Genomic DNA, 19,235 nt, shown 5'->3' on the forward strand with positions numbered 1-19,235 from the left:
TTATATGATATTGTTAATAACATACATGCATCAATCCATTCTACTAAGAAATTCATTAATGAAGTAGAAGAAGTTGGCCACCAATAAATTTTTAACACTATGCTCAAACTGAACTTTATTATTAGTTTTATGGCTGCTGATATGTTATTGAAAATGTGTATAGCTGAATAATGGACACCTTTCTGAACCAAAGCAAGTGACTTGAAATCTTTGTGAAAATTGTTCTTATTTCTAGTACTGATTCCATGAACTGAGCTGTTGGTTTAAAAAAAATATTTTTAATGACAAATTTCATTAAGAAATAAATATATTGGGAAACAGTATACCCAGTTCCTTAAACAACCCTTGCTGGATGTCTTGAGTTCACTCCACAAATAATTTGAATCACTTGTCTTTGGTCTTAGAAAACATTACCTTGGCTTGACGAGTTGCCCCGGAAAAAATTTTTGTATGTCATTGCGGAATGAAAGTAAACATAATACAGATTTTTTTTATTTTTATGTCTCTATCAACATTCGCATAACCAGTGGAGATTTGTTTAGGTGCTTCAGCACTTCTGTGGTATGCTCCTCCCAGTTAAATTTATTAAGTTGTAATCACAAGAATTTAACACTGTCAACTCCTTCTATCTGCTTGTTGTCATATTTTAGGCATGTATTTTAGGCGTATACTGGCAGGAAATCTTTTACAATTTCTGAACTTCATATAGTATGTTTTTTCAAGGTTTAGTGACACACAATTGGCTAGGAACGATTTATTAATGTCCAAGAAAATTTCATTAAATGACCTTTTAAGGCTATAATTGATTTACTATTTACTGCAATGCTTGTATAATCTGCAAACAAAGCAAACTTGGCATCTGGTAATGTTACTGATGAAAGGTCTCTGATATACACAAGATGCTATTGGTTCCCAATCGGATGATACCTAGTAGCTTAACACACATCTCTTTCCTAGTGACACCCTTTATTTTCTGCCAGATGTAGGATTTGAATCATTTTGCAGTTTTTCCTGTTACACCATAACATTCTAATTTACTTAAAAGGTACTGTGGTTTACACAGTCAAATGCATTTTGATAGATCACAAAATATACCAGTAGCCTGTAATTTTTGTCTAACGAATGAAGTACCTTCTCACTGTATGTGTAGATTGCCTTCTCAATATTGGAATCCTTTAGAAATTTGAATTGTGACTTGGATAACATTTTATTCGTGGTCAGATGGTTAAGGTGATGAATGTATTAATTGAATTCTGACTGGAAATATATTTTAAAAAGGTTTGTTTGGGTGTCTGTGCTGGCCACACCCCCACTTTCTAAGCTGTGATCCATATCTTCTCTATGCTATAAAGTTTTTGTGCGTAAATTTTTCGTACACACAATTGAAACAAACTGCAGATGAGTCTAGAAGGCTGTGAGAAAGATTACCTTTACTTGTTTCTTTGTTTATAATGTGCTTTTTAATAGTATGTGGTACAAACTTATTTCAGTTTTTAGTTTTGCATATATCAACCTGTTTTGCTTGAAATGGTTTGCATCGGTGGGCACAACCAGGGATACCTTACATAGTGTGAAAACAACGCAGCAAGCTGTGTGGGCAATATTCTTTCACAAATTTTCCACAGATGATAATCCTCAACATTCCCTTTGTGACATATTGTGGTGCAAATATCTTCAAGCAGAGGCCAGTGGAAAGCCATACACTCACAAATATGGTTTACCACTTTTGATGTTATAAAACCAACTTTCAGGTACCCAGCCAATCCATAACTGCTGAAAAAAATGTCTATGTGGAAAAACACAGAATATAAATGAGAGCTGCAATCACCTTATATGGATATGTATTCTGAATACTATTCTGCAGAGGAAGGCCAACTGAATCAGACACACATCTAGACAGGAGGACATCTCATTAAAAAACCTTTGTACAGCTGGCCCGGATGACAGCACTTATGCAGTAACTGAAAATAAATTAAAATAAAGTCATGACATGTTTACACTTCTATAAGCCACAGGGTCAGAACCGACTCATTGTGTTTCTTCATTTTTCTGGAAACCAAACTGATCTCCCTTCTGACTGGCTTTTACCAGTTGTTCCATTCCTCTCTAGATAATTTGTGTTACTATGTGGCAACCATGGTTTATTAAAGTGACATTCAACAATACGCACAGTAGCTAGCATCTTTTTTCTTAGGTGATAGCTTATCACAGTCTTCTTGAGATCTGAAGGTACCCTGCCTGTCATATATTCTGTATACTAGATGAAACAATTTTGTCATTGTTGGTCCTTCCAAGAATCTTAATAATAGAGAAGTAATGTTGTGTACTCCAGATACCTCATTTTGACTTAGGTCTTTCTGTTCTCTGTCAAAACCTTCTCATAATATTGCATAGCCCATCTAATATGTTCAGTCACTACCTCTATGTTTTCCATAATATTCTCTTCAAAATTCTTTCTTTTTTATAGCTCTTCCATATATTACCTCTATCATCCAGACTTATCCTCTCTGCATAGTGCTTTTCATTACTGCTGGTTATGCAACCTTTAATGTGAGCTTTAATCAAACCCATCAGATTTTAATTGGAGTGATAAGGTGGCAATCTAATGAATGCACATGTGTTTTGCCATCTCTTTGATTTCATATCTGGGGAACTGTGGTTTAAGGAGAGATTAGTTCCGTGAGCTTTACTTTTTTTTAAAATTGTCAATTACTGCAGCTTTTAGATGCCTCAGTCAATCAATCACCTTCCACTTGGCCACAGCAGGCATCTTCTCAACAACTACAGAATGGTTAAAAGCATTATTGAGAACAATAGTTGACGGTGTCCACATATTTGATGTTGGCAAGTCTAAGAACCAATAAATAAAAATATTATGATTCCTTTCTCCATGATAATCTATTAGTCTTTTGGTAGCATCTTTGGCTAGTAATCAAAATGCTGTGGGTCCCAGGTATGACCCAGCCACTGCTTTAATTCTGAGTAAAAATCATCAGATGGCTGAAGATTTTCCGGCATAAGAAACCACCCTCATTCTGCCAAAGACCTTGTCAAAGAAGGCAGAAGAAGAAGGCATATTTTTATGGCATCTTCTTTCCTTTGAAGTGGGAAACTGCCCCTAAAAGGCAGAAGAATCACCAATGATCAATGGTATATGGATGCAGAAGGCAATGGGGACCACTGCTTTAAAGATTTAATGTGTATCCACAGGAAATGTGGCTTATGACTGAAAAAGAGTGTCATGATGTCTCTCCATTAGCAAAAGATTCTGGATTAGTTTCCCACTCGGATCTCTGTATGGGGACTGCCAGGTATCATAAGAAAGAAACTGAATAACTATCAAAAGTTTAACACTCAAATGGAGTGTGGAATGCCACAAGTCTGCATTTGGTAGGAAAGTTAGAAAATTTGAAAGGGAAAATGGAAAGGCTCAATCTGTATATAGTGGAAGTCAGTCTGGATATAGTGGAAGTCTGTGAAGTGAAATGAAAAAAACGTAATGATTTCCGGTCATGTAAATGTAGAGTAATATCAACAACAACAGAAAATAGCATAACAGAAATCACATTCATTATGAATAGGAAGTTAAGTCAAAGAGTGTGTTTCTGTGAACAGCTCTGTGATAGCATTAGTCTCATTAGTATCAACAGCAATCCAAAGCTAACAACAATAATTCAGATACACATGCCAGCATCACAAGCAAGAAATGAATAGACATCAAACAATGCAAACTCCAGGAAAAGACATATTGCTACTTACTGTAAGGAAGACACGTTAAGTTGCAGACAGGCACAATTAAAAGACACCTAAATAAAGCTTTCGACCATAGCAAAAGAGAAAAACACACCATTCACACACAAAAGCAAGCACACTTCATGCACACATGACCGCCAACTACAACATCTCGGGCTGGAAAGCAACTATCACTTGGGATGAAAGCAGCAATATGGAGGTGGCGAGGAAGGGGAAGGGAAAGTAGTGTATGGGTGGGGAGAGAGATGTGAACGCTGTCTGGTGGAGTGTGCAGGGACTAGACTGCCAACAAGTACAGCATGAGGAGGTTGTGTGGCAGGGGGGTGGGGAAGAAAGGAGCAAAAAAAGAGGGGGAGGGGGTGCATTGGCAGAGGACAGCAAATAAACAGTGTGGGAGACGAGAATGGGGAGGAGAGGATATGACAGAAGTGGTGGAAACTGTTGGGTGGAGGGTGTGTTATTGTAGGTTGAGGCCAGGATAATTAAGGGAGCAGAGAATGTGTTATAAGGATAACTCCCACATGTGCAGTTCAGAAAAGATGGTGGTGGCGGGAAGGGTGCAGATGGCTTGGGTAGTGAAGCAGCCGTTGAAATCAAGTATGTTATATTCGGCCGCAGGGTGGTCTATTTTGCTCTCAGCCACAGTTTGGTGGTGGCCCTCGATCTTGGTGGACAGCGGTTGATAGTCATACCAATATAAAAAGCTATGCAATGATTGCAGCAGAGCTGGTAAATGACATGGCTGCTTGCAAAGGTAGCCCAGCTCCTAATGGGGTAGGATAAACAGTCATGTGTGAATGAGGTGTGCTTGCTTGTGTGTGTGAATGGTGTGTGTTTCTCTTTTGCTAATGAGGGCGGTGGCCAAAACTTCATGTAAGTGTCTTTTAATTGTGCCGGTCTGCAACTTAACATGTCTCCTTTAAGGTAAATAGCAATCTGTCTTTTCCTACATTGTTAAAAAATGAAGAGAGAGAGAGGGGGGGGGGGGGGGTATTGAATGGGTAACTCAGTCTGCAGAGGAAGGGAAGGAACTGAAGACGGATTTACAGAAGAACATGGGTTTGGCAGTATGAGTGAGGTAGGAGAAAGACTATAGAGTTTTACTGTGAACTTCAGCTGGTAATGGTGAATACACTGTCTCTGATCACAATTTGTAATGATCAAGAGTACTCTGAAGTTTGAGAGAAACATCAGGAAGAATCAATCTGCAAAGAAATGGGACACAGAACTACTGAAGAATGATGATGCACTTTTGAAGTTCTCTGAGGCTGTAAATACTGTGATTATGAGTCCACAGTAGGCAGTTCAGTTGAAGAGGAATAAACATCCCTAAAATATGCAATAACAGACGTGTGACGGACAATTAGAGGTACAAGGAAGGTAAATGCTAAGAAACCCTGAGTAACAGAAGAAATGCTTCAACTGATTTATGACATAAGGAAGTACAAAAATGCTCAGGAAAAGACAGGAATACCACAACATAAATCACTTGCGAATGAAGTAAACACAGAGTGCAAGGAAACTAAAGCAAAATGGCTACAGGAAAATCTATATCCACATCTACATACCTACTCTGCAAGCACAGTATGTGGCGCAGAATACCCTGTAACATTACTAGTCATTTCCTTTCCTGCTACACTGCTAGAGAGAGAGAGAGAGAGAGAGAGAGAGAGAGAGAGAGAGAGAAGTGACTGTTTACAAACCTCCTTTAGAGCCAAAATTTCTTCTACCTTATCTCCATGGTCCTTAAGCAAAATGTATGTTAGCAGCAGTAGATTTGCTTTGCAGTCAGCTTCAAATATTCTACATTTTCTCAATGGTGTTTCTTGATAATGTGGTCTCCCCTCCACGGATTCCCATTTGAGTTCCTTAACACCTGCACATTACTCAAACCTATTGGTAAGAAATCTAGCAGCCCACCTATGAATGTGACCTGGTATGGATCCCACACACTTGGGTAGTACTAAAGAATAGGTTGAACTAGTGTCCTACATGTGGTCTTCTTTACAGATGAACCACACTTTCCCAAAATTCTCCCAATAAACTGAAGTAGACCATTCACCCTATTTAACATCACTTTGCAACACTATGCCAAATATTTAAATCACATGACTGTGTCAAGCAGGACACTACTAGTGCTGTATCTGAGTGTTACAGGTTTGTTTCTCCAACACTCCATATTGACTTGCATATTTATAAATTAGAGCTAGCTGCCATTCATCACACCAACTAAAAAAAAGAAATTTTGTCTAAGTCATCTTGTACCCTCCTACAATCACTCAACTTCGACACCTTCCTGTGCACCACATCACCTTCAACGAACAAACATAGACTGCTGCCCAACCTGTTTGCCAGATCTTTTATGAACATAGAAAATTAAAGCAGTCCTATCATACTTCCCTGGAGTGCTTCTGAGAGTACCCTCATCTCTGACAAACACTCACCATAGAGGACAACACACTGGGTTCTATTACTAATGAAGTCTCTGAGCCACTCACATACCTGGGAACCTATTCCACATTCTAGTACCTTCATTACAGCCGGGTGTGGGGCACTGTGTCAAATGCACTGGGGATGTGGTAACCAAAAGACTTTCAAATTGGTGTGTAGAATCTATGAGACAGAAGACGTACCCTCAAACTTTCAGAAAAATATCATCCACACAATTCTGAATATCCAAGATCACATAAATGCAAATATTATCAGACAACCAGAACACAGCTCATGCACCCAAATACCTGACGTACAGAACAATGGAAAAGAAAATTGAAGATGCCTTAGATGACAGCCATTTCTGATGTTGCAACTGATAATGGAAGCAAGACTTAAGAAAAATACAGATAGTATTATGGAAGTATAGTTATTACTCACCAAATAGCAGAGACGCTGAGACACAGATAGGCACAAGGAAAATACTGTCACAAAATAAGAATTTGGCCAACAAGGCCTTTGTCAAAAATAGACTTACACACACGCACGTGCCCCCCCCCCCCCCCCAACACACACACACGTGCGACCGCAGTCTCTGGCAGCTGAAGCCACACTATGAGCAGCAATAGCAGTGCATGAAGAGGGGGAGGGGGCAATTGGGGATAAGGAGGAGGCTGAGATGGGGAGGGGGAGGGATAGCAGGGTAGTGCAGGGATGAGGTGGAGACAGGGTAGGGCAGCTAGGTCCAGTTTGGAGGTTAGACAGAGCATGGAGGAGAGGTGGGAGGGGGGGGGGGGTTATGGAAAAGGAGAGAAGTAAAAGGATTGGGCGCGTTGGGGGAACAGAGAGCTGTGTAGTGCTGGAATGTGGAATGGGAACAGGGAAGGGGCTAGACGGGGGAGGACATGACATAATATTGTTACATTCTATCCTGGATTTTCCATTGTTTGAAAAATATATCTATGTGCATAGACTCTGTTCACCTACAAAAAATGCTTGACAATGTAAAATGGAGCAAGAAGCTACTTAGAAACATGGGTAATATACAATGTGTATATGAACCAAAAAGGAACAATAAGAATCGAAGACCAAGAATGAGTTACTTGGATAAAAAAGGTGTGAGACAGGGATGCAGACTTTCTACCTTATTGTTCAATCTGTACATCAAAGGAATAAAAGAGAAATTCAGAAGTGGGATTAAACTTTAGTGTGAAAGAACATCAATGATAAGATCCAATGATGATAGTGATATCATAAGTCAATGTGAGAACAAATTACAGGGCATACTGAATGGAATGAACAGTCTGCTGAGTACAGAATATAGGTTGAGAGTAAACCGAGAACAGATGAAAGTAGTGAACTGAAGTATTTAATACATGGTTTTAAAGTAGAGAATCAAAGCATTTAATACATGGTGTTATAGAAAGATGTCACAAATTAGGTGGACCGATGATCTTGTAGAGGGTAAAAATTTAAGGGGAAGACAGAGACAGGATTGTAAGCAAATTCCTGAATGGAGAAATACATAAAATAAAGGAAAAATAATCCCTCACCTATAGCAGATCAATGCCTGGAGCCCAGTAATATGTAAGAAAACAGCACTCACAATAGCTTTCCAGCAATAGCTGTTTTTCGAGCACAAGGACACACATACAACCACACGCACACCCAAATACACATTCCTGCAGTCACTGATTATTGATACTAGATTAATACACGCAGTTGCCTGAGTTGATAGAGATGTGGAGGATATAGGGAAAGACGCAAAGAGGAGGTCTTTGGACAGATGACTCTGCAGGCACACAACAAGGCAAAAAGAGTACAGAGGGTACAGCAAAAAGAGAGGAAGGGGGAGATAGAGGAAGGAGGGAGAAAAATGAGAGAAAGGTGAAGGCGATGAGACAGAAAGGTATGGGACAGAGAAGGGAGAGGGGTTGATAAGGGGAAGAAGAGAAGGAGATGGGGAGAAGATGGGGGGAGGGAGGGGGAGAGGGAGAGAATGCTCACAGGAGGGAAGGCAGGAGAGTGGTGGGAGAAAATAGGACAGAGAAGGAGTGATATGGACAAAAAAGAGAAGGGAAAAGGTAAAATAAGGCAAGGCAGTGGGAACAGGTAAGAGGAGGTTCAGGCCAAGGGGATTGTGAGAACAGAGAATTCTCATCTCTGTATTTCAGAGAAACTTGTACTGCAAGGGAGTATCCAAATGGCCCTTGTAATGAAGCAGCGATTGAAGTCAGTTGTGTTGTGTTGCGGTGTGCAGCATGTATGGCAACTGTATAGTCAAGTTTGAGGTTTGTCACAGTTGGAGCAGTGACCATTCATGTGAGTGGACTGTTGGTTACTTGTCATGTCCACATAGAATGCTGTATAGTATTTGCAACATACCTGATATAAGTAAAAACTGCTTTCAAATGTCCCCGGCCTTTTGTAGGGTGGGAAATTCCTATGACTGGAGTGCTATAGGAAATGGCGGGTGGGTGAGCGGATGGGTGGGTTAGCTTGGGACAAATCTTGCACCTGGGTCAACCACAAGGGAATGACCCATTGTGTGCAGGACTGGGAGTACGACTGGAACAGGGATGGACAATAATATTCTATAGGTTGCGTCAGTGGTAAAACATTACTTTGGGGGATGTGGGTAGGGTTTTGGGTGAGATATCCTCATCTCAGGGCACGATGACTGGTATTCGAAGCCCTGGTGGATATAATTGAGGTTTTCCAGATCAGGACAATAATGCATGATCACAGGAGAGCTGATAAGTGGCTGGTTAACAGGTTTGCTAGTATTGGAAGCACAGACGGCATGAGAGATTCGTTGATGGATGAGTTGGATAGAATATTGCCTGTCAGTAAAGACTCTGGAAAGATATCATTAAATTTCCACTGCAGATGTGGCATCCAAGGATGACGAAGATGTCAGAAAGTCTCTTTCTTGGAATGGGTGGCATTTGTCAATGTGGAACTACTGTTGGTGGTTGGTGCACTAGATATGGGTAGATGTGTTTATGGTGGCATCTGAGAGGTGGAGATTGACGTCTAGGAAGGTGGCTTCATGAACTGAGATGGACTAGGTGAAGTGATTTGGGAATAAATATTGAGATTATGGAGGAAAGAGCAAAGGCTGTCCTTGCTGATAGTCCAGATCATGAAAATGTCATCAATGAAACTGAACCAGGCAAGAGGTTTTAAGTGTTGACTGGATAAGAAGGAATTCTCCAGATGGTCCATAAATAAGTTGGCTTACGATGGTGCCATTGCAGTACCATGGGCTTGTTTGTAGACAGCCTTTGAAAGTGAAATAATTGTGAGTCAGGATGTGCTCAGCTAGGAGGATTAGGAAAGAGGTGTCGGTTTACTGTCAGGATGACACTGTGGGAGGTAGTGCTCCCTTGGCTGTAAGGCCATGGCTGCATGGAGGTGCTGATGTAGAAAGACGTTGTATCCACAGTGACGAACAAGGAATCTGGTGGTAATCGGATACGAAATGTGGAGAGGTAGTGAAGGAAGTGAGCGGTGTCTTGAACATATGATGGGACGTTACAGAAAATAGATTGGAGCAGATGGGTAACAAAAGCATAGGTTCGTTCTGTGGGAGCATTGTACCCAGCCACAATGGAAACAACTGTCTGCAACCTCCTATCCTACATTTAAGGCTTGCCTCTCCACTGTATCCATTCCATTACCACCAGATTTCTTGTGACGTCCTTCTACACCAGCATCTGCCATGCCCATGGCCTTGCGGTCAAAGAACACTTAGTACATGCATAGGCATGATAATGTTGCTTCACTGCAGGGTCAGTGTGGATACATCTTGGGCTGACGGTGGCTCGATAATAGCTGGGAAACTGGGCCCCTCAAGAGGAACAAGAATTATCTGTGTGAGTGAATCTACAGCAAGCAGAGTCTGAAACCAGTTAGCAACAAGCACAGTGCATGGGCGGTGTGGACAGCCAAAAGCCAAGCACTAGGCATTACACATGGCATGATAAGCTAGATGAGGTCAATAGTAGGCCAACTCCAGAAGAGCACTTGCCTGCCTGGTCTACTGCTGCCTCCAGGTAAACATCTCCGGCAATGGGCCTGCCCATACTGTGTGCTGCATGAGCCCTCCACATCCCACTGCACTACCCATGCCGCTGTTAGGAATACAAAATCCCTCCCCCCGCAAAGGCCAAGTAAGTAAAAAATGACCACGCTTGCGCCATCAGCTCCAGTGTAGAATCAGAGAGGCCACTGGAGAATCTGACAGTTGACCAAGCACCAAAGGAGGCAACATCAACACCAGTGGCTCTGTCAGACGGGCAGAAGAGCATGGACATTACAGCAACGGTGGGTCTGCTGATGGTAATGGAGGTTAAGCCACTTCCATCACCGAGGGGAGGGGGAGGAGAGCCAATCAAAATCCATGGGCTCCTCATCAGCAGGTACAGGTGCGGGCTTCACTGGAAGTTGCTACTGTAGGCAATGGGAGGACAGTGGAGCATGGTGACAAGGCGGCAATGGGGAAGCACACTGCTGCAAATGGGAGCCCTCACTTAGTACAACATTGTGACTCAACTTGTCACCCAGCAGACCACCAGACTGCAACAGTTATGTCCCAACAGGGTGCACGCATAGTGGACTTGCATGACAGGTCAGTTGTTTCGAACCAACATACACCACAAACAATTGCCACTCTTTGTGGCCTACTGTGATACCCAGCTGCCACCCCCGCCTATGAAGAAACGAGCCCAAATGGCATTCTGGGAGGAAAATCTGACAGTTCCCAGTGGTTCATGGCATGTGACTCAGGGTGCAGCAAATCCAGGAGACTCCATGGATGGCAACCATACAACTATTCTTCCAGACTGTACCTGCTGACTAATATTGCCTGGTATATAGCCAGGACCTCCCCACGCGAACCATGAACCTTGCCGTTGGTGGGGAGGCTTGCGTGCCTCAGCGATACAGATAGCCGTACCACAGGTGCAACCGCAACGGAGGGGTATCTGTTGAGAGGCCAGACAAACATGTGGTTCCTGAAGAGGGGCAGCAGCCTTTTCAGTAGTTGCAGGGGCAACAGTCTGGATACTTGACTGATCTGGCCTTGTAACACTAACCAAAACGGCCTTGCTGTGCTGGTACTGCGAACGGCTGAAAGTAAGGGGAAACTACAGCCGTAATTTTTCCCGAGGACATGCAGCTTTACTGTATGATTAAATGATGATGGCGTCCTCTTGGGTAAAATATTCTGGAAGTAAAATAGTCCCCCATTCGGATCTCTGGGCGGGGACTATTCCAGAGGACGTCGTTATCAGGAGAAAAAGACTGGTGTTCTATGGATCGGAGCGTGGAATGTCAGATCCCTTAATCGGCCAGGTAGGTTAGAAAATTTAAAAAGGGAGATGGATAGGTTAATGTTAAATATAGTGGGAATTAGTGAAGTTTGGTGGTAGCAGGAACAGGACTTTTGGCCAGGTGAATACAGGGTTATAAATACAAAATCAAATAGGAGTAACGCAGGAGTAGGTTTAATAATGAATAAAAAAATAGGAGTGCGGGTAAACTACTACAAACAGCATAGTGAACACATTACTGTGGACAAGATAGACACGTAGCCCACACCCACAACAGTAGTACAAGTTTATATGCCAAGTAGCTCTGCTGATGACGAAGAAATTGATGAAATGTATGATAAGAGAAATTATTCAGATAGTGAAGGGAGACGAAAATTTAATAGTCATGAGTGACTGGAATTCAATAGTAGGAAAAGGAAGAGAAGGAAACGTAGTAGGTGAATATGGACTGGGGATAAGAAATGAAAGAGGAAGCCGTCTGGTAGAATTTTGCACAGAGCATAACTTAATAATAGCTAACACTTGGTTCAAGAATCATAAAAGAAGGTTGTATACATGGAAAAAGCCTGGAGATACTAGAAGGTATCAGATAGATTATATAATGGTAAGACAGAGATTTAGGAAAATTGGTTTTAAATTGTAAGACATTTCCAGGGACCGATGTTGACTCTGACTACAATCTACTGGATATGAAATGCAGATTAAAACTGAAGAAACTGCAAAAAAGGTGGGAATTTAAGGAGATGTGACCTGGATAAACTGACTAAACCAGAGGTTGTACAGAGTTTTGGGAGAGCATAAGGGAACGATTGACAGGAATGGGGGAAAGAAATACAGTAGCAGAAGAATGGATAGCTTTGAGGGATGAAGTAGTGGAAGTGGCAGAGGATCAAGTAGGTAAAAAGACGAGGGCTAGTAGAAATTCTTGGGTAACAGAAGAAATATTGAATTTAATCGATGAAAGGAGAAAATATAAAAATGCAGTAAATGAAGCAGGCAAAAAAGACCACAAACGTTTCAAAAATGAGATCAACAGGAAGTGCAAAATGGCTACGCAGGGATGGCTCAAGAACAAATGTAAGGATTAGAGGCTTATCTTACTAGGGGTAAGATACATACTGCCTGCAGGAAAATTAGAGAGATCTTTGGAGAAAAGAGAACCACTTGTATGAATATCAAGAGCTCAGATGGAAACCCAATTCTAAGCAAAGAAGGGAAAGCAGAACGGTGGAAGGAGTATATAGAGGGTCTGTACAAGGGTGATGTGCTTGAGGACAATATTATGGAAATGGAAGAGGATGTAGATGAAGATGAAATGGAAGATATGAAACTGCGTGAAGAGTTTGACAGAGCACTGAAAGACCTAAGTCGAAACAAGGCCCCAGGAGTAGACACCATTCCATTAGAACTACTGACAGCCTTGGGAGGGCCAGTCCTGACAAAATTCTACCATCTGGTGAGCAAGATGTATGAGACAAGCGAAATACCCTCAGACTTTAAGAAGAATATAATAATTCCAATCCCAAAGAAAGTAGGTGTTGACAGATGTGAAAATTACCGAACTATCAGTTTAATAAGTCCTGGCTGCAAAATACTAACGTGAATTCTTTACAGACGAATGGAAAAACTGGTAGAAGCCAACCTTGGGGAAGATCAGTTTGGATTCCGTAGAAATATTGGAACACGTGAGGCAATACTGACCCTACGACTTATCTTAGAAGATAGATTAACGAATGGCAAACCCACGTTTCTAGCATTTGTAGACTTAGAGAAAGCTTTTTACTACGTCGACTGGAACACACTCTTCCAAATTCTGAAGGTGGCAGGGGTAAAATACAGGGAGAGAAAGGCTATTTACAATTTGTTCAGAAGCCAGATGGCAGTTATAAGAGTCGAGGGACATTAAGGGGAAGCAGTGGTTGGGAAGGCAGTGAGACAGGGTTGTAGCCTCTCCCCGATGTTATTCAATTCAATCTGTATATTTATTTATTTATGCATTTATTTTACCTGGCAAGATTAGAGCCTTCAGGCCCTCTCTTACACCTAACCAGCCATACTCATATTGAACAAATTACATTTTCTGCAGAACATTAAGCACATATAACGTGTTATACAGTATTAATGTTAAAGAAAAAAAAATAAAGATTATAACAGTAGTACAATGATAATTATAACAATCAAAAAATAATTATAACAATCAGTAATAATAATAATAATAATAATAATAATAATAATAATAATAATAATAATAATAATAGTAGTAATGACTATGTATATGAAAGTAAACATATTTTTCTTTTATGAATGTCAGTCCTATTGCTAGTTGGGAATTTTCTCGTTATGTTTTTGCAGCTTGTGAGTTATTCTCATCGAGCAGAGACATAAGACGATAGAATGGGGTGAAAGAGATACAGAAGAGGTAGACAGATTAGAGGAAGAGAAATAGAATGGTAAAATTCGAAGCTATGATGGAGAGGAGAAAGAAAGAGATGAGAGGGGCACAACAATGGTGGCTATACCGTCCCTAATATTTAAGTTTTGAGTTCCCTCTTGAATGTTGAGTGGTTCTGGATAAGACGCAGATCACAGGGGAGCGCGTTCCATAGTCGTATGGCTGAGATGGAGAATGAAACGGAGAAAGATTTTGTGTTATGTAAAGGTACAGCCAAGATGCTAGACGTATCCGATCTGGTATTACGGGTGTGGAATGATGATAGGTGTTTAATGTGAGAAGATAAGTATTGGGGGCACCAGTGCTAAGAAATCGATGAAGTAAGCACATCGTGTGGAGATCGCATGCCTTATGAGGGCGTATCCAACATAGCTGGGAGTATGAAGGACTGATATGATCATACAACTGTATATTGCACACGTATCTAACGCAAGCATTCATCACTAGCTCGAGGCATCTCGAATTTTCACTGTTTGTGCCGTGTTGAACTACATCACAGTAGTAAAGATTAGGCAAGACCAGTGTTTGGACTAATTTTTGTTTAACATCGGTTGGAAATATTTTTCTAAATTTTTGAATTGCATGTAGGAAGGAGAGCGATTTCCGGCAAGCTGTGACTGTTTGTTGTTCCCAGTTTGTGTGTTCATCCAAGATTATTCCAAGGTCTTTTACTGTTTTTTGGTATGGTAGTTGGGTACCATTGAGGAGTATTTGAGGGACTGTTTCGCGAAAGTACCGGCTGATTAACTTTGGATGAGATATAAGTATGACCTGGGATTTCTTGGGGTTTATTTTCAGAGCTAGGTTCTGTGCCCATCGAGAAACAGAGCAAAGATCTGCGTTCATACTTGCTACTGTGTCAGCAATGTACTTGGGGCTTGCACTTATGTGCAGTTGGATGTCGTCAGCATATAGATGGTAGTTGCAGGAGTGAATCACTGAAGAAATATCATTAATGTGCAGTGAGAAGAGTAATGGACCTAGGACGGAGCCTTGGGGAACTCCAGAGCCCACGTTTTTCCATGATGACTTTTCTGACCCACAAATGACTTGTTGACTTCTGTTTTTGAGGTAGCTGTCGAACCAGTGTATTGCGCTGTTTGAGAAATTCAGCTGTTTCATTTTAATTAGTAATATATCAAAGTCAACTGTATCAAAAGCCTTGCAGTCAAGCAGTGTTAGGATGGTAGCTTCGCGTCTGTCCATAGCATGTTTAATGTCATCAGTTACCTTGATTAATGCAGTTGCTGTACTATGGTGCTTTCAAAAGCCTGACCGATATTTGTCGTGGATGTTATGAGTTTTGAGGTAATCCGTCAGCTGTTCATGGACGATGTATTCTAGGGCTTTAGATATTGCAGGTAGTATGCTGATCGGCCTGTAGTCACCTGGCGACTTAGGGTTGTCAGTCTTGGGTATAGGTTGAATTAAACTTTGCTTCCACTCAGCAGGATACGTACTACTGATAAGAGACAGGTTGAAGATGTTCAAATGGCTCTGAGCACTATGGGACTCAACTGCTGAGGTCATTAGTCCCCTAGAACTTAGAACTAGTTAAACCTAACTAACCTAAAGACATCACACACATCCATGCCCGAGGCAGGATTCGAACCTGCGACCGTAGCGGTCTTGCGGTTCCAGACTGCAGCGCCTTTAACCGCACGGCCACTTCGGCCGGCGGTTGAAGATGTCTGTGATAACTGGAATAATAGTGTCTACGATGTTCTTAATCATGCCAATGCTCACGCCATCATTTCCTACTGCCTCGGAAGAGATTCTCATAATTGCCTTGTGTACTGTGCCGGTAGTGACATGTTTTAGGAGATTGATATCTTCGGGCTGGTATATTGAGCAAGCAGTAAAGGAAACAATAGAAAAATTAGGAGTAGGTATTAAAATCCATGGAGAAGAAATAAAAACTTTGAGGTTCGCCGATGACATTGTAATTCTGTCAGAGACAGCAAAGGACTTGGAAGAGCAGTTGTATGGAATGGACAGTGTCTTGAAAGGAGGATATACAATTAACATCAACAAAAGCAAAATGAGGATAACGGAATGTAGTCGAATTAAGTTGGGTGATGCTGAGGGAATTAGATTAGGAAATGAGACACCTAAAGTAGTAAAGGAGTTTTGCTATTTGGGGAGCAAAATAACTGATGATGGTCGAAGTAGAGAGGATATAAAATGTAGACTGGTAATGACAAGGGAGGCGTTTCTGAAGAAAAGAAATTTGTTAACATCAAGTATAGATTTAAGCGTCAGGAAGTCGTTTCTGAAAGTATTTGTATGGAGTGTAGCCATGTATGGAAGTGAAACGTGGACGATAAATGGTTTAGACAAGAAGAGAATAGGAGCTTTCGAAATGTGGTGCTACAGAAGAATGCTGAAGATTAGATGGGTAGATCACATAACTAATGAGGAGATACTGAACAGAATTGGGGAGGAGTTTGTGGCACAACTTGACTAGAAGAAGGGATCGGTTGGTAGGACATGTTCTGAGGCATCAAGGGATCACCAATTTAGTATTGGAGGGCAGCATGGAGGGTAAAAATCGCAGAGGGAGACCAAGAGATGAATACACTAAACAGATTAAGAAAGATGTAGGTTGCAGTAGGTACTGGGAGATGAAGAAGCTTGCACAGGATAGAGTAGTATGGAGAGCTGCATCAAACCAGTCTCAGGACTGAAGACCACAACAACAACAACAACAACAACAACAACAACACAGCGTCACAGGAAGCATCAGACATGGAATTCTTCATTTGGATCTTAAATATATGGGCAAAGTGCTCCACCTCTGAGTTATTAATGGAAGATGGGTGAACCAGAGTGGTGGTCAGATACCACTGCAAATGCAAAAGTCCTGAAACTCTCGTGACATAAACTGCTGACTGTTGTGATACCAGGATCCTGAGGAATCCCTCAATCACAAAAATAATAGACAGTGTGCAAACCATGGCAGTCAACAACATGGAGGACATTCTGGCTAAGTATGGGGAATTAGACAATGTATCAGCCACCAAAAGACCACATGCTGTCCAAAACGGGGCTGGTGAAATAATCGTACACATGTCCCAAGGAATCTCCAGGACCAGCCAAGGAAACAACTGGCACTGCACTGCAGCATGCTTCTGTGCACCAGTCCTGATAGGACAAACCAGATGTTCTCTGTCACAGTTGATTGTAGGCCAGTAGATATGACATCAGACCAATGTCTTTATACAACATCTGTGCGATGCATGCAGCAACTGGAGTATGCGAGGACACAACACCAGAGGAATGACCATACAACAGCATTGCCCCTCTGTGGCGAGCACGGGAACTCCTGAACAAAATTAAGCCGAACATGTAGGAAGAAAAATGTATGCCCCACCTGGTCTGCAGCCAGACACACCCGCTGCAGCCAAACCAACTGGACCACTGAAATGATATGCCATAAAAATGGGTCAGTGGCTGTGGCAGTCACAACTGTGTGTGCCATCAATGGAAAGTCCAACAGGGCTTGCTGCAAGGCAACATTCAACGTGAACAGAACAACCTCCAACCAAACTCCGGATTGCGCCCCATCAGTAGCTGTGATAGCACATCAGCATTGACTTGCTGAGTGTTGGAGCCCTAATGAATATCATAACAATAGTTACTGAGAAAGAAGGGCTCACCACAACCATTGGGCAGCCATATCTGGCAGTTTGGTACAATGGCCAAATAAGGAAACCAACAGCTTGTGGTCATGGATGAGGATGAACTGTGCACCGTAAAGGACGACGTGGAACTTTTTAACCCTGAAAATAATAGCCAGCACCTCTTTTTTCATCTTTGAATAATTAACACTGAGCAGCAGATAGGGTCTTTGACATGTAATCAATGGGCTGTTGGAAGCTGTTTGGGTTCCAGTGGGACAGGACAGCACCAATGCCATACAGGGATGCATCACAGGAAAGGGTTAAAGTTATGTGGCATAAATAAAGCCACACAGGGAGCAGAGCACAACTGCTGCTTGAGAGACTGAAAAGCCTGCTGACAATCTGCAGACCAGACAGACACAACACCCTTCTGGGAAAGCCGGTTACAAGGCTGACAGCTGTGTGTGGCCTGGGGAATGAACTGAGCATAATATGAAATCGTACCCAAAAAAAAATTGGAGCTTTGCAGGTTCTTGGCCACCGATAGGTTGATAATGGCCTTGATGTGGTCGCCTGTGGCTAAAAGACCATCTTTACTAAGCACATGGCCCAAAAAATGCACCTTCAGAAACGAAATACTGCACTTCTCTGACTTGCAACAAATGTCATTGTCGAGGAGGTACTGAAAAACTGATTGAAGGTTTCATAAATGTTCCTCCGGAGTAGGGCCTGCGATCCAGATATCAAGGTAACTGATGGAACAAGGAATGTCCTGAATCAACTGCTCCAAGTGTGATTCCATAATCCCTGGTGCAGTAGAGATCCCAAAAAGCAAGCGAGTAACCTGATAAATCCCAAAGAGGGCGTTGAGGACCAGAAAAGTCCGAGAAACCAAATCCAATTGCAGGTAGGGATCATACAAGTCGATGTGAGAAAAATACTGAAATACTGCCCCCCCCCCCATACTTTATCAGGAACTCTGCCTGTCCACTGATTTGACAAAATAGGACAAACAATGCACTGATCCAGACATCTCTGAGATTCAGCCTTTACCTTATCACGCAAGGTGAAGGGAGTGGGGTCAGGGATGACAAAATTTGTGTACTGCAGATCCTTTACAACAAACATGTGCATCGAAATTTTCTGCTCAACTCAAGGTTTCTCAGATAGCAGGCTGTAGGGCTGCCGTAAGGAGTCCAAATTGTGAAAAGAACAACTGCGACACTAATTGGACTTCACCAACAATATGGAATCCAAAACCAGAAAATGCATTGACCCCAAAGATATTTTGCTCCAATGGTGAGTTGACGACTAAAAAGGTAGGTTGCCATTCCACATAATTATAATGTGCAGAAACGGAGAATTGCCCCCACAATGGAATATGCAATGTTTACTATAAGACACAACCTGACAGAGAGGTCGTTGCAACTCTGTGCAGCCCAAGAGCTGACCTTCGCTCCTGTGCCTACCTGAAATCCGACCGGTCGCCCATCCACTAACATCAGCCAAATATACCGAGAAGACACGTGCAGAACATTAGAGGCAGCTCCCAAGTCCAGTGAAAACACAGGGGCATCCAATAACTGAGCCATGACCCGCTGCTGTCTATCACAAACAGTTGTCAAATGACCTATCTGCTGG

The 19,235-nt window shown here is 41.9% G+C and overlaps 1 protein-coding gene across 2 annotated transcripts in view; it reads right to left on the reverse strand.

Moving 5' to 3' along the window:
• The window catches only part of LOC126481405 (serine/arginine repetitive matrix protein 2-like), a 349,894-nt gene that overhangs the window by 40,697 nt on the left and 289,962 nt on the right, over positions 1 to 19,235 (reverse strand). Inside the window, exon 11 of one of the 2 annotated variants that reach the window (XM_050105135.1) lies at positions 1,570 to 1,770. The exons of the other annotated variant lie outside the window; for it this stretch is intronic. Within the exon in view, the coding sequence (XP_049961092.1) occupies positions 1,705 to 1,770 (66 nt within the window). The 3' untranslated portion in view covers positions 1,570 to 1,704. Of the gene's footprint in view, positions 1 to 1,569; positions 1,771 to 19,235 lie in introns of those variants that run through there. 2 annotated transcript variants of the gene reach the window in all.

Source organism: Schistocerca serialis, chromosome 5, assembly GCF_023864345.2.
Source record: "Schistocerca serialis cubense isolate TAMUIC-IGC-003099 chromosome 5, iqSchSeri2.2, whole genome shotgun sequence".
In the NCBI taxonomy this organism is placed as follows: Eukaryota; Metazoa; Arthropoda; class Insecta; order Orthoptera; family Acrididae; genus Schistocerca; species Schistocerca serialis.